We start from the raw sequence: 21,219 nt of genomic DNA, 5'->3' as shown, positions 1-21,219 counted from the left end.
AACAAATTTGACTGCAAAACCTACACCCAATTGGCATAAGGTCAATTATAATCTTTATTCATTCTACTTGGCATTAATTACTGCATAAATATGAAAGCATTTAATTATGTGGTACTATCCAAGACCTCACAGAAAGAATGCTTACTTAATACTTAGTATATGAACCTGATGCAGGTTGCGTTGCAAAGAGATTAGGTTATTAGGGAATCATCTCAGAATCTGTACCAGTAGCGGGGGGGGAGGGTGGGGTGGGGGAAGGAAGCAGGAATGGGCTTTGATACCCTCTCAACAAAGGGTCTCTTTGGAGGTTGATGCTCTCTGGTAGACCATTGGTATATAAGGACCTCCATGCTTTATGCCTACTCCCATGAGTACCCTGGATTTGCTTTGTCATCAGATTTTCCAGTATCTCTCCTTCCAGGGCAAGCCACTGCTCATGAGTCCATATAGGAGGCCTCTTCTTTCTCCACACAAAATGAGTGATGAATTGTCCTACCTAGAACTATGCTCTCTGTAGGCTTTTGTCCTTCCTCTGCCTCTCAACTCCATTCCTAAGCAAGTGCCCAGGGAAGCCACCATCCATTTTTGGCTTGCACCCATGTTCAAGCTTACCTTTGGTCTTTTCTGTCAGCTTTTCATAAGTGCCCCCTCCTGTCTTCATGTAGCAGAGGCAAGAGATGACTGTGGGGTACAAGTGCATGGGTGGGTTACAAGGGGTCTGATTCACCAGCTAATGCAGGTCACTTGTGCCTCTCCCATACCCAGTCCCAGATGTACTGCTTCAATTTTACAGTGCTGTTTACTCTTCCCAATGTTACGAAATCATTATTCTAAAAAAACTTTGTTCATGGAGGGCAGTTCTGACCACAAGAGTAACTGTAGACCCAGTGCGAGGTACTTTGACTCTACCAGGTCTTAGATGCATGCCAGGAACTCTTTGTTAAATGGTGTATAATTATATGCTACTGATGGTGTGGCTTAGCTCTAGAAACCTAAGAGGTCTCTGCTGAGTTTTCTCCAGTTGCTACTTATCATAAGTAGCCATGTACTCCCACTATAATACATCCTATATCATACAGCTTGTTGGGTTTTATGTCCCAAGTAGCAAGTTTGCCTGTACCACAGCATGGACCTGCACCATGTATGTACCTTTCCTGCTGTGGGTACCCCTCCAGACTGCAAGTCTTCCACACTATCACATATTGAGCCAGAGCAGTATTCCCAAGTGTAGGATGATCCTACCTTCCAAACTAGAGTGGCCTTGTAGGCACTGTGTTTTCCCTTTATGGTAGACAACTCTAGAGACAGTCATTTGTCCCTTATTTTGGAGAGAATGTCCTGGTGTATCACAGATCACCTGGTCTCCAAAACATTTCACAGAAGTTTAGGTAATAAAATGTTCCCTGTTTATTGACCTACTTTCCCTAAAGTACTACCACTTGAAATTTCCTTTTATTTCTTCAAATATAAATATGAGAAAGTTCCATGGCACTCCATTGAGAGATAGAACGTATTTTAAACATTTTGTCTTGGTTATGAAGTGCACTCTCTTGATCCAAAGCAATTTAACTTAAGCTTCATTTGTGCTTCATGAACTTGAAGTATTTTTAGACTTCAAACTTGCATCATGACCTGAAATGAAGTGGAACTATTGAGAAACACAAACTAAATGTCATGTTTCCTAAGTGTATAAAGGAAATTCACTCTATCTTGGGGGCAGTTCAGGATGTAGAGTCATAGCTATAAAGCAAGTACAAGGTTCTGGTAACACACTGCCTAAGGTTTTAGTGTGGATGGTTAAGATAATATTTCAAGTTGAGATATTTAAACAACAACAACAAAAATTTGTTCTAGGGGAAGAGGCATATAAGCTGTCAAAATCTACAATGCCCTGTTTAAACTTGATGGCTGAGCCAGGCATAGTGGCACAGACCTGTGATCCCAGCAATTTGAGAGACCTAGGCAGGAGGTCTTAGGTTTGAAGCTGGCCTCAGCAATTTATAGAGACCCTAAGCAACTTAGATATACACTGTCTCAAAATAAAAGGGGCTGAGGATGTAACTCAGCAGTAAGGCACACCTGAGTGGTTCAGCTAAAGAAATAAAAAATAAAAATAAATAAATGAACTTGATGGTTGCTCTGACATTATTGTTTATTTTACTTTTTTTTTTTTTTAATTAGACAACTTTGTGGTAGATTCCAGTTCTTGTGTGCGTGCCTGCCCTAGTTCCAAGATGGAAGTAGAAGAAAATGGAATTAAGATGTGTAAACCTTGCACTGATATTTGCCCAAAAGGTGAGTGATAGCTGTCTTTGGTTAGAACTGGGTCTTATACCAAGCCTTATACTGAGACCTTATACCAGGGTCTTTCATTTACTTTTCAATAGGCCATTGAAGTTAGCCTCAGAATAAACTCACTACCACAATGAAATCTTCCTGTCCCCCCACACTTTCCATGACTTTGGACAGTTGCCCAAAGTATCAACTAACAGTGCGTATTATTGGTTTTGAATTATGTCAACTAAAGCTTAGATCCAGTTAAAACTCAGAGTTAACTTTCATAGGAACTCAGAAATAAAGTTGCATTTTATCATTAACAAATATTAGATATTTGATACAAAACAAGGATCTGCATGCTTATTGCACATATTAGCTGCTTGTCACTCTACACAAAATGATCTGCTAAGCATAAATGGGAATGCAAAGGAATATACTACATGAAACTTACTCCCCTGGTCTTATAATATTTTTTAAAAGATGTGTGAAATGACAAGGAAGTTTACTATAAGCATTAAATAAATGTTGCAGATAATTCATGCTGTAGGATTTTAGTGGAAGAAGAAATCCCTTCTAGCTGTGAGTGATCAAATTTCTCACCAGAATGAAGCTTAAATTAAGCAGGACCAAAGTATAGTTCAGATCTCCCAAACATTATTAAGCTTCTCTCAAAGAGCAAGGAGTTCCTTAAAAAATGCCAAACTTCACATTTACTTTTAGACTGCCTTCTCTCTCTCTCCTTCTCTTTTCTCCCCTCTCTCTTTCTCCACACACAAACACACTTTTATTTTAAATAAAGTCTTCAGAAAGCAGAGATAACATTGAATTTGAGTCCAAATACTTAAATGTTCCTTGACTCTGGTAACAACTCATATCTTTAGTATTCCTTGTTTAATGTATATTCTTCTTTATCCAGTATTTTTCAAATTATACATTGTGGAACATTAGTAGGCCAGGAAAATATTTTGTTAAAGTGACCAGCATTTAAAAAGTATTAAAAGTAATTTTAGAATGGGTTATAAATAAATAATTTAATCTAGTAAAGAAAAGGAAAAGTTCATGAAAAATTGTCTTTTGTATGTGTTGTGTGAATGTTGGGTTTTGGTATAAAATGTAATTCTTAGAATAACTCATACAAGGACAATCTTTTTCTCTTTTAGGACAATATTTTAAAGTAGGGACAAAAGTAAATACTGAATGAGTGATTTTATTTTTTCAGGAAAAAAATGTAACTTTTAAATTTTTCAATAAAATACTATTTCCTTTATCATGGTAGTACAACAATTTATTGAACAAAAATAAGTTTTTCAGCCCACTGACTGTGAGTCTTGTTTCTACAGCTTGTGATGGCATTGGCACGGGATCATTGATGTCAGCTCAGACTGTGGATTCCAGTAACATTGACAAATTCATAAACTGTACAAAGATCAATGGGAATTTGATCTTTCTTGTCACTGGTATTCATGGGTCAGTATTCAATTTCATTCAAAACTATTTTACAAAATGTAGACAAAATGGAAAAGATTCCTTAGCCCTGTTGGATTCTTCTTAACCTAGAAGATTTTACCTTCCGTTAATGCTCTTTGCCAAGTAATGGTCAGTTCATCAGCAGTGGTAGTAAACCAGAGTTTTGGGATGCATCTGCAGTTTGAATTAGGTAGGAAAATATACATTTATATTTAAATTAAAATTTATCAGCAGGGCCTTCTCCTAAAATTCATAGTTTTCAGCAAGTTTGAGTTATTTTTAGTCATGTTTAAAGAAATAATGTTAATAGGTAAGGTGGAGAACGTCACTCGAATTCCTGATTAGTTCAAGACAACATACATTAATATTCCTTTAAAAAGTTTTATGTAAAGCAAATCAAATAACCTGGCATAAAACAAAGTTGGAATTTCCCTGAACCTCTTTCAGAAATTTTCTTTGCCTTGATGAAATCTTTTTATTTTTTCTTAAGCTGGGAAATTACTATGACTGTAAGACATCTATTAAATGAATTTCAGTTTGGTAATAAAAATTGAGTGCCTTCATTATAGAACCACCTGCTGATTTTAGCTGTGAAAACAACCAAATTTGAATCTTTTGAATTATAATAAAAATGTCAATATTTTTATTTTATATTTTAACTTTTTGTCTGTATTACTACTTAATCCCTCAATATTAGCACTACAGGCTACAGATAAAGAATATCACACACATATTTCAACTCAAGCTCCTACTCTGAGCATATTTCACATAATTTTGAGGCACAAAATAATGTATTAAAAATAAACATGTCCAAATAGGAACAGCAAGAACAATAAAACAAACTATTTCTTTCCATTTAAATAAATTATTGGTTGGTTTATGGCACAAAATAACTCTTTACTTTAAAATATAGATTTTAATATTGTCCCATGTCAGATACTGTAAATAGTATATATGTATTCTCTTCCTGATTTGTTGTATTTGCTCCAAGAAATGTTTAAAATAAAAAAGTTTAAGTTCCCTTTAGAAACATGTAGACTTGTTAAAGGCAAGATCACATTCTTACATGGCAGCAGACTGTTGGAGACAGACAGCCCTAGCACTGGAAATGAGACCCATCCATTGATTTTACCATAGTCTCTGCTGGTCCTCTGCATCCACTGCATTATCGTCTTGGCCTCCTTGGCCCACTGGATAGGAGACCGGGGTCAATATTTAGGTGCATCTTTATAATTTTAAAATATGTGAAACTTAATAAAGCAATATATTTGCATTTTAATTATTTTAAAATGAAATATTACTGTGAATGAAAGATCATATGTTAATAAGTTCTTCTAAGAAACAGAGAAATAAGAGAGACCCATTTAATGCACATTACCTGCTTCCATGTAAAAATAATAAATGAAATAGCTTCAGGTCCGTCAGTGTGGAGAATGATTTGAAGTCATATTCCCGTGAATTGCATTAGACAAGTGGTTTTCATTCCTACAGAGCTCAACTTTTCTCTTTTATATATTAAGCATTTGATGCTTTTTCTCAATACTAAAATAAAACCTATGGAGAATACAGCCTATTACATACATAGCTTTTAGGAAATTATAATTCTCCAGTTATAATTTAAAGAAGAAATAAAAGTCACATATAATAAAAATAGGCATTGATAGGAAAATGCTCAACTTCCACTTATAATGAAAATTTAAATTTATGATAAGTAAGATTAGAATTCATTTTGTATAGGAAGTACAGGGGGGAAAGCAACAGAGGAATAGCTGACCTCTGGAATAGAACATAACTAACCAGAATATGATGCAACCAAAGAGAGAAGGAAATAACTTTCACTGAAATTAGAGTGACATGCACAGGGAATAACACACAGAGTAGGACTAAATATGAAGTTTGTAGATATGAGATCCTAAATGTTGAGGAGGATGTTTTAAGGTTGACCAGAGGAGAGGCAATTCTTCACTTTGAAAGACATTTAACAACCTTGGACTCAGATTATTACTAAAAGTCTCGACTATGCCCTAATTACTGTTAGAATCACAATACTCTACAAATGCCCTAACTTCCCTTTAGTGGGGTGGAACTACCTCTATTGAAAAGTGACCTGCTAATGATGAAAATTATTATAGACAATACATGGATGGGGTTTGAGAAAGACTGGATCTAGTGCGGTTCCGAATAATTTAGTCTCGTTTTATCATGGAACATATTTTTTAAAACTCTAGGTTTATAATAGTTACAAAATGATTTTATATGTCCTCATTCACCCATGATTTAGGGTGGGGAAAACTTCTATAAGTAAATGGAAAACAAATGGACACTATAATCTCAGTAGGAATGTTCCTGAGAAGACTTACAAAACGTTAGATTGATAGACTTTTTAGGAGAACAGTTTTGCTTATTGATTAACAATGTATTCAAACATCAAATAATGTGGATTAGAGGAAGAAAGGTAATCAAAATAAAGTAAAACACAACTAAAAATAAACTCAGAAAATGCAAAGTAGCGTTTCTACCTGGGTAACTTGATCCAGACCAGAGTGGAGTTTGAGTTGCAGCTCCATGATAGTTTGTACATAGTTCGATGGTCCTCCAGTGAAAAACTGAGAATGGAATGGATAATAAATCCCCATCTCCTCTGATTGTTATGGTTATTAAAAACAAAACTCATTTTGAATTATTCAACCTCGTATGTGGCATATCGTCAAATCTTAATAAATAGTGTAAAAAGCAGAGGGTTTAGGAAATGGGAGAAAAAGGAGGGAAAGAAAGGGAGATAGAATGAAAAACAATAAAAACAGAGGAGAACACACTGCAAAAGAAAAACCTCAGTGACTTTGTCCAGTTTATAACACAGAAAATTGTAAACAAGTATTATTTTATAGACTTAACTATAATCTTTTGTAGACTCTCTTAGAAACTAAATAAAGGTAAAATTACCTTCAAGTTCAATTGCCCATCATACTTCACATGATTCTCTGTACTTAATAATAGCACTCAACCCTGGAATATTTGAAGTTATAATTGATGTTATTGTATCTCAAGCATAATTTATTTGGCATTTTCCAGTACAAATGTATATGTAAAATATGACACATCTTTCATTCTCAATCTCATGTCAGAATGAGACATATATACCAAAGTCTTTCCTATTTCATCTTAGGAAACCATGATCATAAAATTCAATAGATATCAGGTTCCCTATCTATGTATGAATAAGGTATGTTTGTTTATGTAATGTGTGTGTATGTGTGTGTGTAGTGTGTAGGAAGAGAGAGTCAGAGGAAGGGAGAATAATACAGGGTAGTATAAATATAAACTTCAAGTAAATAGTATTTTTTCTTACTAATTGTTATTATTTTCAATAAATTAATAACAAGTGTTTAATAGGATTATATTAGAATAGCTGAGATAATTCTTTAATAAAAGGGCAAAAAATCCTAGTTAAATGATATTATGCTTTTCAGAAAGAAATTTCTGCCAAAAATAAATTTACTGTCAATTTATCGATTAAATTTGTAATACCTACAAAGGTTAAAAATTAATTGGCATGTTCAGTTTATAACAAAATAGGGCCATCGCCAAAGACAGAAATAAGTACTTATTTACCTTTTTAGAGTGGAAACCACAGGCAAAACTTGGTGGTTAGAGTTATCGGTTTCTCTTTCATCTTTTGCTATTTTGACACTGTTCATGTGTGCATACTTCAAGTAATAACATGCTCATCAAGTTAGCATGTGGATTCCATGTCACAGTGAGACACTGACAAGAAAGGTTTGTGTGATAGACTGCAATTATAGCACACAGTGAAAACAAAATAATAGGTTTGGTGATAAATTGAAGTGATTTTAGTGGAATTGTGAAAATATGTGTCTCTCTTTTTATCCTGGGCTTTATTTTGTATCACCAAACACAGCGACAGGGTGACATAATGTTCTTTTGCATGTTTCTGAATTTAGGCAGGAAAGTTCTTGATTTTAAAGTACTATGGGTTTCAAGTGACTGTAGACTGAAACTCCCAAGAGCTACTTACAAACTTAACTTTGTAAGTGGAATTCTGTCAACTTACTTTATGAGAGTCCTGAATCTCTTAAATTAGGTATATAAAATTTCTGTGGTCCATTGGGCTGCATGCTAACAGTACAGATTTCATTAACTTCCTGGCAACCTGGAACTGTTCTTGATAAGATTTGGACTGACCCCATTATTGTGTGCTTGCCCTGAATTTTGAGTCTTTCTCAATAGAGTCAGGATATTTGCTGATGTGACTAGAACGGTTCTACACACGGCTCTTCATCAAAGAACAAATGTTGAAAGCTAATTCTCCTACTGCAGAGATGATATTTCCTCTGCATATAAAAGTCTTGGCACCTTAAAAAGTGAGGACAAGAGTTTTCTAACATGGTACACTTCATTTTTTGGCTTCATAGTCCTCAACATCATGCTTATTAATTCCGTATGTGTTTACTTTTGAATAGAGCAAGTTTGCAAGAACATTCAATTTAGACTTTAAACTTTTGAGAGATGTTCATGTGAAATTGATAAAATTCTGATCCATAGTTTGTATGTGAATACCAGGGAAAAGCACTTATAGGACTTACAGGGGTCTCCAGTCTCAGCAGCATCCAGTGTTTGAGCTTTCTAACACTACCCTATGTTAAAGTTGTAGTACATTCCAGTGACAGGTCTTCTATCAAGTTTAAAATAGTAATTGACTCAATCAGAGTATCTTTTAAAAAATGTGAAGTAGTTTACAGTATAGAGGAATATACTGGTGAACCAAGTTCAGAAAGCCAACACCAGCTGGTTCTAAAGATGAAGGTTGCTGAAACTGATAGCATTTCCAAGGCTCTAACCCTGGGGTAAGTAAATGCCAATGGATTCAGTCTCAAATTCCCAGGAGATAAACCGTATACCTACCTGTGTGTCAGGGGATTGTGGAGTAACTTGAATGATAGCCCTATTAAAACTGTAGTCACTATGTTGTAGTGATTATTCTCCAATACGTAAAGAAGGTTCTTATAGACTAGTAAAACAATAAATGTTCATAGGAGAAAGAAAACACATTTGATCACTCCAAGTATATACATACTTAGAATAAAATAGTTAATTGTTTGTAAAAGGTTTCGATTTTTTTGAAAAGTATCCAATAAATTTAATTTAATCTTTCTGTAAAAGGTATATATTAACATGAAGTCTCTACTCAGCCAGGGAAGCCTTTAATGTAATAACTTAAAAATGTTACATAGCCCTTAAAATACTTAAAATATTACTATAATTATTGAGATGGTTTTGATACTATGTTTACATTTGGTTTAGTATTCAAGTATGCAATTATTTCAGTCAATATGTTTTACCCCAAAATATTTTCTTAAAATGAAAACTGAAAAACAATCCACTAAATGTTTAATTTTAAAAGATAACTTTTGTTCATTTTTTAAAAGATCCAACTTGTTTATCAATAACATTTATTATATTATATGCATATACATTAGGAAATAATCTTTTAAACATTTCCAAAGTTTATACCTTTTGAGTATTATACTGTCTGTTGTAAACTTTTTCCAAATGTAAATCCAGTTCATTTAGATGGAAGCAAATATTTTCTGTTATAAAAGTGAATGTAAATAAACCATATAGAAACAAAAGAAAAAAACACAATGAAAACAAAGTGTATAAATAAAAAATACCTCTTTTCTTCTTATGAATTACAAGTGCATCTTACAATTTAGATTTCTTTGAGGAGCCCAAAAGTCAATTGTTCTCACCATGATGTAATTTATTTTCAGACTAAATTATTCCTTATTAAGAATAAAATTTTAAAAGTAAAATAAGATGGTTTGTTCATGGACCTGCTACCTTTGGAGTTGCTTTCATTGTAGTTGAAACTGCACTTTTCTTACAGATTTAGAATAAGCTTTGACAAAGAACTTATATTCTGTGTCATGAACCATATCCTGAAAACATCTATTAATCCCCCTCCACATCTAGCATAGAACGATTTAGACAGCACTTTGCTTGCTTCCTATTTCAAATTAAAATTCAATTTGAATGAAGTAACAATGATCACATTTCTCATATTTTCACTTTTTTATCACAGTTTAAGATTGTCTGCATCTCTCTTTGACTTTCTAGGGATCCTTACAATGCAATTGAAGCTATAGACCCAGAGAAACTGAATGTCTTTCGGACAGTCAGAGAGATAACAGGTACTTTGCAAAAGGCAACTGATGTATTTTGAACTATGTGGATTTGGTGTTTTCTTGAAAACATTACATAATATTAGCATAAGCAATTCCTTTTCAAAGCAAATTCCAAGTTTTGAAATTTGTGTCATTTTGAACAATGGTATCTTTCTCCTCAGCTTTTGTGCTTATTGTGAAACTGCATAGAATTACAAAAATAAACATCCTTGAAATTTTGTCATTATTCTTTTGCAAGCATCAAATGATCTATGATCTTTAAGCGCATGTTTTTCTATGTACTTTCTTAGGGAAGTACTAATAAACTTGGATTACATGAAACATTCTTTTCTTTTCTTTCTTTCTTCTTCTTTTTTTTTTGTTTAATTTTTATTTTTGGTACAGGGATTGAACCCAGGATTTCTTAACCATTGAGCCACATCCCCAGCCCTTTTTTAAATTTTGAGACAAGATATCACTAAATTGTTTAGGACATGCTAAATTGCTAAGGCTGGCCTTGAACTTGTAATCCTCCTGCCTCAGCCTTCAAAGTCACTGGTATTGAAAGCATGCACCACCACACCCAGCACATGTAGCATTCATATTTATGGAGCACCCAAAATCTTCAAGATTGGTATAGTAGTGTTATACAGCCCATAAATATGAATCAGACATGGACTTATATCAGGATTTAAAATCTAGTTTTTTAAGGAATCTTCCTACTTCTTTCCAGAGTGGTTGCACTAGAAAACTAGCAATGGAACCACCATTCGACCCAGCTATCCCACTCCTTGGAATATTCCCAAAGGATTTAAAATCAGCACAATACATTGACACAGCCATATCAACGTTTATAGCAGCACAATTCACAATAGCTAAGCTATAGAGTCAACCTAGGTACCCTTCCACAGATAAATGGATAAGAAAATGTGGTATATATACACAATGGAGTATCACTAAGTCATTAAGAACAATGACTTATGACATTTGCCAGCAAATGAATGGATCTACAGACCATCATGCTAAGTGAAATAAGCCAATCCCCAAAAAACAAGGTCAAATGTTTTTGCTGATGTGTGGATGCTAACCCACAATAATGGGAGCATGAAAAATCAAGGTTTACTAGATTAGACAAAGGGGAATGAAGGGAAAGGAGGATAGGAAAAGGAAAGACAGTGGAATGAATCTGACATAATTTCCCTATATATTATCATAGTGAATCTCACCATAATGTTATCCATAAGAATGGGATCCTAGTTAGAATAAGATATAATCTGTGCTTGTATAATTATATCAAAATGGATTCTACTTTAATATATGACTGAAAAGAACCAATAAAAATTAAAGTTAATAAAATAATTTAAAATTTAAGGAGAAAAGTTAGATATGTACATAAATGGCTTAGAAAGCAATGTGAATATTGATGTCACAAACATAGAGATAAAGGGGTAAATGATTTCAGAGAAATAGAAACCATATTTTTCTTTAGTTAAAGTAAATTTTTGCATTTAAGAGAATGAATCAAATTGAGTCATTTATGTCTTTTTTAGCATTATGGTTTTATGATCCCATATGTCTGAGAAACATGAACTTGTGGTGTTCATTGTTTTGATAAAAATTTAGCCAGTGTGTGAGATACCTGTGGGGTTAAGGCACTCAATTTTGGAAGAATGAATATGTGGTAGAACATTTCATAAACAAATGTACAGTCATCTTCTTACCTCCCATGAACTGTCAATATATTTTCATCATATTGTAATAATCAACATTACTGCTATGACAGTGATATCCTGGTTTAATTTTATTATCCTTATTAATTATAGGTTTCCTGAACATACAATCATGGCCCCCAAACATGACTGACTTCAGTGTTTTCTCCAACCTGGTGACCATTGGTGGAAGAGTACTTTATAGGTAGGTATATTTGGTTGAAGTTAAAGTCACCCAAATTTTAAGAGTAGCATCGTGTGCACATCAAGTCAAAGCCATCAATCTTATTTATTTACTGGTTCTGGAAAATATGATGTTTCTACCTTTAATTCCAAAAATAAGCTTGATGAAAATTAGCCCTATGATATGAAGTATACAGAATACATAGATTGTCCAGCTGTATCACTTAATGTAACATTAGTGTTTTGCACATCTGTGATGCATAATGGGTACTATGAAGCTGAACTTTCTTTTTGATTCTATGTTATCATAAGATACAGCCAAGTTTCTTGGTCCTGTCTATGTTGCTGTATCAGGAGGTTATATTTGTCTCTGGTGCTGTCATGTAAACTATGCCTGGTAGGACTGGTGTTTTGGGATTTTGTCCAGTACTCTACATGCAGCACTGGTTAATTAATGGACAGCAGAATTAAAACTTAAAAGGTCCTTGTTATGAAATTTTAATCTCAATATTTTAAATTCACATGATAAAAATAAATGGCAATCTTTACTAAGCCACTACTTTTTTTTACATTTATCTCAATTTTATCTGCATGAAGTTTTTATTCATGAATGAATACAAATTGATTTGCATAAAGACATTTTTATTTAATTTGCTTAAATCTGTGAAATGTCTAAAGTCAATACTATAATTGACTATTTTATAATAATGTTTCATAGAAAGTACACTGAATTTTATTATTAAAATCTACGTTACCTGTACAAAATTTTAAAAAGGTAAAGGGGAAAGGAGCTTAATGTAAATGGGTAGTTGAGAGATACAGTGTGCTCAAGTGCATATAAAACAACTTTTACTATCCTTGAATAAAATATTATAAATTAATTAAGGCATTGTTCTGACCTTGTCATAACTACTCAAGGTGGATATGAAGGGAACAACAATGTTTCAGTCTTTGTCATTTAGCCCCATATATTTTTTATCATTAAAACAATTCTAAATATGAACAGAAAGGTATATTTAAAGTTATTAGTGAATGGGAAAGCTTTATTCTCTAAAATTAAAAATAATGTTCATAGTTGAAGGAAATATGGGAATTATATTTTGTTTTATTTTGGGAGCAGGATTTAACCCAGTGGTGCTTAACCAATGAGCAACATAACCAGCCCTTTTTATTTTTTATTTGAGACGGGGTCTCAAAAGTCTCAGGGTCTTGCTAAGTTGCAGAGGCAGGCCTGAGCTCACAATCCTCCTGCCTCAGCCTCCAGAGCTGCTGGGATCACAGGTGTGCACCCCAGTGCCTGGTTAGGGATTTTACTTTTTAGAGAATAAAAGCAAAAGTAATTACAAAACTGTGAACTATGTTGAAATAAGAGCAATTCTTTGAAATGATAATTGCTTTACTCAGAGTAGTTGTTTAACTTTTAGTGAAGTTTTCCCCACCTGTCCAAGCCTTCTAAGTATTTTTTAAAATTTTGTTTTTGTTCTTTAATTTTTAATATGTCCTAACATTACTTAATGAATTCTTCAATAACTATGATTGTTTTGGGTGATGAGGAATTAAACCCAAAATCTATAGTCATTTTCTATAATAGCTACCCTGTGAAATTGTTTCTATATCTATTACATAGTTATACTAGAATCAACATCTCACGTTGGGTAGATAACCAAGCATTCTATAAATAATTATTTATTCATACTACATGATTTCATTATTGAGGAATATGAAATTTGGGTGGGGGAGGAAAGTCAGTGAGCAAATACTTCAACAGTAAATATAAAGATAAAGACAGAGATATATTGTCAAGATTCATAATTCTAAGAAAAGGACATATTCCTTTTGGGAAACAAATTATTAATATTAGAGCTGCATATTCTCTTGTGGACATCAAAAGTCCATTCATTTTAAAAGGTAGATTCCCAGAGAAAAAAGTTTTGCTCTGAAGTTATTACATTACTTCTTTGATCTCGGTATAAGAGCAATCTGCAGGATATAAATTACTAACATGTAATTGATAGCCCGTAAAGACAAAAAAAAAAATGTTATTCAGAGCACAGATGTATTGATCAGTCTCTGTTTGTTTTCCATTGACTTTTTTTTTGGAGTAAGAAGTGATTTCCTTGTTTACTGTAAGAAGGCATTTCATGGCCAGAGCATATTTATTCTTGCTCCATTCCCCCTTCTCTTCCTTAGCGGCCTCTCCTTGCTGATCCTCAAGCAACAAGGGATCACCTCTCTACAGTTCCAGTCTCTGAAGGAGATCAGTGCAGGAAACATCTATATAACTGATAACAGCAACCTGTGTTATTATCACACCATCAACTGGACAACCCTCTTCAGCACCATCAACCAAAGAATAGTGATCCGGGATAACAGAAAAGCTGAGAACTGTAGTAAGTACTTGATCCAGACATTTAAAACACAGAAACTTTAAAACCTCCCATTCTACCTTGGGCCAAACACTCCAAAATAATATCAAGTCTGAATTGTTTCCCTCTTATTCCAACTCTGATAAAGCGGGTAGCTATAATTACCGGCAGGCATAAAATAATCAGAGAAAGTGATGATTTGTTAAATATTGTGTGCTTACAGATCCTATCTTAGAAATCTTCCCGTGGAGATTTTGCTTTGGAAGGTTTAAGTAGAACTTAGGCACTGCATTGTTTAATAAGCAGGTGATTCCTTGAATTCCCTCACTTTGTAAAAATCCGTTTTATTAAATTCTATGTGTGCTGTTTGGTTTCAGTGAACTTGGAAACAGAATAACAAAGTTTGCTATTTGAGGGTGGGGGAAAAGTGAAGATGTGTTCTTCTGAATTGTGAAAAATACACTGTTGTAGAAGTTTACTGTCTGAGAGGAAATTTCCTTTTGCAAATGTATTTGTATAAGGACATCACCATTTCCTTTTTCATCTGTTTTGATACTACTCATCCACTTCATCACTTCGTTGTTACAACAAAGGAAATAATGTTTTCGTAGGCATAAAACTATGCCATTCCTTATGTGAGACATTGAAACTCCAGTGATTAATACTTGACTCCTTCCTATTTTTCTACTGAGCACTGTCTCTTTCTACATCCTGGGAGTGCCATTAGTATTCATAGTGCCCCAGTATTCATGTCTGATTTATTTATGGTAGATCCCAAATAAGATTCATAAATCCAGTGATTCTTTTGTAAATAGCGTATTCTTTTGTGGGAATCAAATGTCCATTCATTTTAAAAGGTGGATTCCCAGAGAAAAAAAGTTTTGCTCTTAGGCTTTTATATTATTTCTTTGATCTCACTGTAAGAATAAGCAACAGGGTATAAATTACTAGTGATCTAGTTCATTTGTGTGTATGTATATGTGTGTGTCATGAATAGTAGAGAATTTTTGAAAAAAAATTCAAACTCTGAAAAGGCCAACATGATTTAGTTTTATGGAGCTAAGTAGTCTGAGAATTGATTAATTTATTAGCATTTCTTATTGTACCACAAATAGTTTAAGGCATCTCAAACTAGCAATTTTCATACTGTAGAATTTATAATTCATGGATAATTCACTTATATTTTAGCTGTTTTTGATTCTTAAAAGGATTTTCCAGAGAAAGGAGACCTTTTGCAGCATGAAATTCCTGATTTAAGTGATCTTAAGTTTTTACATGTTCTTCTTTTCCACATAGAATCAACAAATAGAAGAACTACTTATATATCAAAATATACATCTTTGTGGTAAATGAAGTTCATCTTTTACTTGGCATGGAAAATTTCCTTGGTTTTAATACAATGCTGATTCCTGACAGAAAGTCTGCTTTATCCTTTCTTTAATACTTAAGCTTCTTGCCCCGCATTTCTCTATGTCTGTGTGCATACACACCCCCAATAGATGATTCATAACACTAAAATAATCTACAACACTAATTTATGACTCTTTTCCTAAGTCAGGGTTATACAATCTTCTGTTTTCTTCATTCATTCATTCAAATAAAAAGTAAAACAATTTTCAAAGATAGGAAGGTAACTCTGAATACAAAAAATAATCTATATATTTCAAGGTGCTTTTTAGTACAATTTATTTGCAAACCTTACCAATATTCACATTTTTTATCCTTCTTATATCACACCAAAATAAAAGAAAATGGGAAGAATTACAATTAGAAATTGAAATACAGTTAGAAATTAGAAAAACAAAATGGGGAAAAAGGGAGTTTCTAACAAATTATATAATATTGTTCCATACCTCTTTAAGACTTGTAAATTTTCCAAATTGTCAAAGGAGCAAATAGTAATAATCATAAATACGACCAACTAAATATCTATCATGATCTTGAGCTTTTGGTGTTATGCCTCTTGAATGGACTTTAGCAATTCTTCAGATCATGAATCTGTTTTCTTTTTCTATATATTCAGATTTGACTTTGCAGTTTGGGGAAGAAATGAAGCAGTTAGGGGAAATAGTTTTGTGGTGCTATAGTATAAAATCAAGCATGTCATTTTTCATTTTTAACATCTTAGAATAAATATATTCGGCATGAAATCCATTTATCAGAATTTGAACTTCTATCTCACAGCACATTGGATTCATGAGATTCCCACATGCTTATATTTTCAGAAACATATTTACCCTGTGAACATGACCACAGAGATAATGCTCCTTATGTTTACAGTGAGCCCGTGTTTCCCACATATGATAAGAGCCTTCTTATCATCCACAGTATTGTCTGCAAATGGGAAGACCTAAATATTTGCTTCCTTTTATATGCATTGTTGAATATTGCATCTTAATATACATTGTCTTTATATCTGTAAAAACAGAAGTATACTTGAGCACACATATGTTTCTTTATATCTGTAAAAACAGAAGTAACTTGAGCACACATATATTCACTACCACAGATAAGTGTACACATGTGGAATACATGTACACATATGTACAAGTAACATATACATACCCACACACACTTACAGTGCATATACATGTATGTACAGACCCATGTATGCCTGCCCTCCACCCCAGTCCCCACAGAATACTCCAATCTAAATCTGGGTGTTGGTTTTTTAGCCCTCATTTATAACAGTGGCATCTGAAATTCAACATGATTTAAGATGGTAATGACAATAAAAGCCTCACCTCTTCTTCAAAGAGTGACAGTGGCTTCAATAAGCTTACTCTTTCAAGTTAAAAATTTCAAAGTAGGCTTTATGGCTTGAAGAGATTGAAATAGAGAGAAACTCAGGACATGAAAAGCTGAATATTTTCTTCCTTCTTCACTTAAAAGATTCTGGTACTAACAAAAGAGTGCTAGGTGGAAGAAGTTTTAGGGGAGGTTTATACAAGTGTTTTGAAGTTTCTTAAAAGAGTTAAGCACAAAATTTAAAAACTGAAATATAAACAGAGGAGACATAGGAACTACACCAACTTTTCAAAAACCAGATTACCTTTGGACCCATACATGTCATGCCTTAAACTTAACTTATACATGTAGAGTTTAAGCTCAATATAAATAAAAGAAAATTAAACTCATTACTGACTTTTCAATATAGAAGTATCTTTATTCCTTTTATAATCTAATACCTTTCTGATTGTTGGAAAACAAAACAATGAAAACATCTAAAGGGAAGATATTTATTTGGGTGAATAAATACGTAACATATACAGAGCTATCAATAATGAAACATATATTTTCATGTGAAAATGAGATCATACCATAGACACTTAAATACTGTTCAGTCATACGTGTCTTTTAATACTTCTCCCATGACAGTGTATAGAACTCTTCCTTATTCTTTTAAAAAACTATATATAAAAGTGTTTATTGAATCACTGTCATATTAACATAACCTATTTCCATTTTTCATATAAGTACTCCTGCCACAATGCATATCCTAGTTCATAAAACCTTATACACTATACAATTATTTCCTGAAGCGAAAATCTTAGAAGTGGAATATCTGTGTAAATGAGGCTACATAAAGTTTTCTCACATATTGCTACATCATATTTCAAAAATACTGGATCAGTTCACAGGAATATTTTTCATCACTTTTTACAAAATTGGATCTTCATGGTTTGAAATTTCAATGTACTTAAAGATGAAAAAAAAGTTTTTTAAATTTACGTGTTTTGGATTGACACTGAGTTTCTTTTTATATGCTGATCAATTATTTAAATTTTTTCTGTTATAAAGTACTTTATATACTTTATCCATGAACTCTATCTATTATCAGCTTGGGAGTTTGCTTGCTTCTCCATTTGAAAAGTTCTTCACAAATTAAACACATTAACATTTTGTTCCTTATAAGTGTAAATAACTGTCTTATGGTAATTTTTATACTTTTGTGTTTTGATACATAATTTTTTATCTTCATGTATTCTTCTTTTCTTCTAGTATATTAAAAACTATATTGAAAATTTAATCCATATGAAAATTTTGATATGGCATATTTTTAAGAACTTCCTGATTATATTGAGCCAACAGAATTTATGGAAAAATCTCACTGATTTTAGTTGTCTGTAGTGTTTCTGCTAAATAAATAGCTGGAAAAAATGCCAGATTCTAAGTGTCAACCTATTTATATAGGTTAATTTATTTTTTATAGCCAGCCTGTAAATGATAATTATCTGAATTTTGCAAATGAATATACAGAAGTCAAGAAATTTTAATAATATTCCCAATGTGTAGAGCTACTAAAGATCATATTCAGGGATTGAACCCAATGTCCATTTGATTTCAAAGACTAAGCTCTTCATTTAAAGAGAAAGCAATTGATTTTACAAGAAAACCTGCTGATTTACTATGGTATAGCCTATATAATAAAATATTCAGTACCACACATGCCTTAGCCCATTTTTATGTTGAGACAATAAAAAACCTGAGGCTGGATATTTTATGAAGGTTGGTTTAATTCACAGTTTTGGAGTTTGAGAGGCTGAGATTGAGTGTTCCCATTTGGTCTGCCTCTGCAGTCTTCAGGTTTTGTCACCATATGGCCAATGGCATAGCATGGTGTGAGCAGGTTAGAGATGGTCCACATGGTGGGAGGGGAAGCGAGGGGCAACGGGGTGAGGCTTGCTCGTTTGTAAAACACCTGCTTGAGGGAATTCATTCACTCCTGGGAGATCCACGGGAAGACCAGCATTAATGGTTTCATGAAGGCAGCCATGGCTCAACACCTCCCACCAGGCCCCACCTCTAAAAGGTCCCTGCTCCTTTCAATGCCAGTGCATTGAGAGTTTATCCATTATGTGAATTTTGGTGGGATGAACTACACTCAAATCATGGCGACACTAGAGCCCAGTGGCTAGGGTTTTAATCTCAGCAAAACTCTTACTGTTCTACCTTTTGTAATTCATTTAAAAATATCTCTATCCTCAATTTTTTCACTTGTAAAATAGAGTTAACTTACCTTCTGAATGTCTATCTCAAAGTAAGTGCTATATATGTGCTAGCTGTTATTATACAATTACATTATTTTATCATTAAAGTAGATCATTGACTGTACACTCAAATAAACACACATTATATGGTACAAAGATAGAATATTTGACTTTTACTTAATGAAAACAGTGCCTTTTTTGGAGAATGGAAAGGAAAAAGAAATATCAAGAGCTTTCTTTTTGGGTAGAGGAAAAATTCACCTTATTAAAGTAGTGAACTACAAATTTATAAGAAGCCTATTAACCACTGGTAGACATGAAGTATTAAGTGTAGTGATGAACAGGAGACTAGAAATTTAAAAATCTCTCTTGAGATGACAAGTGGATAAAAGTCTATACTTAAGAATCCCTTTGAATGCATTCTTTGCCTTTTCTCTAATTAAAATATTTAAAATTGACTTTATGATAAGTAACAGATGTGGTATTTTAAAAAATAAAAAATACGGAAGTTTTAGATGAATAATTCAGGAAAAATAACAGTCTCCATCACCTCTGTGTGTTGCAGAAAATGAATTCTGATGTTAAGATCTTCCTTAAGAATCTGTTGCAAAAGTGGGAGATTTTCATTCTTTCAGGCTCGTATTCTCATCCTTTATTTGAGCATCCCATCCCTTCCCATGCTGCCTTGGGATGCTGACGAGATGCTGTCTGCAAGGTTAGAAGAATCATCCTTTAGACCTGGGAGCAGCCGATCTTCACTGGGAAGGAAATTAATGAATTCTGCCTTTTGTTAAACCTTAGATTAGTATGAACCATAAAGTACATAACTTAGAACATAGTGAAGTCTATATTCATCTAAGTAATCATAAGATGGGAGATTTTAATTATGCTTTTAAGATTTCCTTTTTAAATTACCAAAGCAATACATCAATACACTGTTCTTTGTAAAAGAAAGGATTCAAATAAGATTCTCTTATTGTATTTGAAACAGCACAATGTCTAATTACTAACATGCTACGAAATGTTCTCTATGTTCTTACGGAAAGGGTAATAAGCAGTTACTGTTGCAGAAGAGTTTCAGAAATGATACCCCTTCAAGTTTGCAATGGAGGAATTCTGAAAGCTTTGGAAGACCTCTCAAAAATAAAAGCCAAGATTACTGCAGATTTTGATTTTTATCACAAATGGCAATATTTTAACCTGACTTGCCTCTAGATCAGTCGTTGCAAAACTTGATAGTGGAAATTTTTCATTACTAAAATTTGCAAAACTCTAAGCTCCAGTTTCCAGAGGTTTCTACTTCAACAGTATTGTGGGTTGTGTTGTGTCCCTAGAAAGCATATGCTAAACCCATGGTGCCTTAAATGTGACCTTATTTGAAGAGGTAATTAAAATATGTTACAATGAGGTTATACAGATAGGATGAGTCCTTAGACAAGAAGAAACAGAAAGACACAGAACAAACACTATGTGAAAACCCACTGGGAAGATAGTCATGCATTGATAGAGACAGTGACTGGAGAGAAGCTACTGCAGCCAGGGGATCCCCCTGGATCCAATATCCTCCAGAAGCTAGGAGAGAGGCAGAGGACCCTTCTACACCTGGCTGCCAATCAAGGACTCTTCTGCCAAAACGTTGATTTTGTACTTTTGGCCTCCAAAACTGTGAGAGAGTAAAATTCTGTTGTGTTAATCCACCCAGTTTGTAGCTCTCTGCTAGCCAATCCTTTGAAATTCACAAGGACAGAATGATATGGGAACCCAAATTCTGCATTTTTAAAATGTGTCAGAACATCCCAAGGCAGGTGTCTGGAGAGAATCATCTGGAAACTACTCTCTCTCTTCCCATATTATCCTCCCCATCATGCTATAGTCAGAAACATATTTAAAATCTCTGGTTCTACACTTCATTTCTTCCTATGAGGGTTTCTTCCCTCCTAAAAGACTCACAGGAGGCAAATTCACAGGTAAATAGCTGAAAACCACACACTTCACAAGTTTGATAAGACAAAGCTCAAGAGTAGACTTTAAAGAGTCCAAT

At 33.5% G+C, this 21,219-nt stretch overlaps 1 protein-coding gene across 5 annotated transcripts in view; it reads left to right on the top strand.

Annotated features, from left to right (window-relative positions):
* Erbb4 (erb-b2 receptor tyrosine kinase 4) overlaps positions 1 to 21,219 on the top strand; it is a 1,062,955-nt gene that overhangs the window by 776,923 nt on the left and 264,813 nt on the right. For 4 of the 5 annotated variants that reach the window (XM_047545015.1, XM_047545020.1, XM_047545017.1 and 1 more), the window contains exons 8-12: positions 2,182 to 2,295; positions 3,618 to 3,744; positions 9,883 to 9,956; positions 11,753 to 11,843; positions 14,012 to 14,211. In XM_047545015.1, the coding sequence (XP_047400971.1) occupies positions 2,182 to 2,295; positions 3,618 to 3,744; positions 9,883 to 9,956; positions 11,753 to 11,843; positions 14,012 to 14,211 (606 nt within the window). The remainder of the gene's footprint in view (positions 1 to 2,181; positions 2,296 to 3,617; positions 3,745 to 9,882; positions 9,957 to 11,752; positions 11,844 to 14,011; positions 14,212 to 21,219) is intronic. The other variant, XM_047545016.1, reaches the window with a different exon arrangement.

The sequence above is a fragment of the Sciurus carolinensis genome, chromosome 3 (assembly GCF_902686445.1).
Source record: "Sciurus carolinensis chromosome 3, mSciCar1.2, whole genome shotgun sequence".
In the NCBI taxonomy this organism is placed as follows: Eukaryota; Metazoa; Chordata; class Mammalia; order Rodentia; family Sciuridae; genus Sciurus; species Sciurus carolinensis.
Note: the sequence above shows the minus strand (reverse complement) of the source record. Positions and strands in the feature narration are given on the sequence as shown.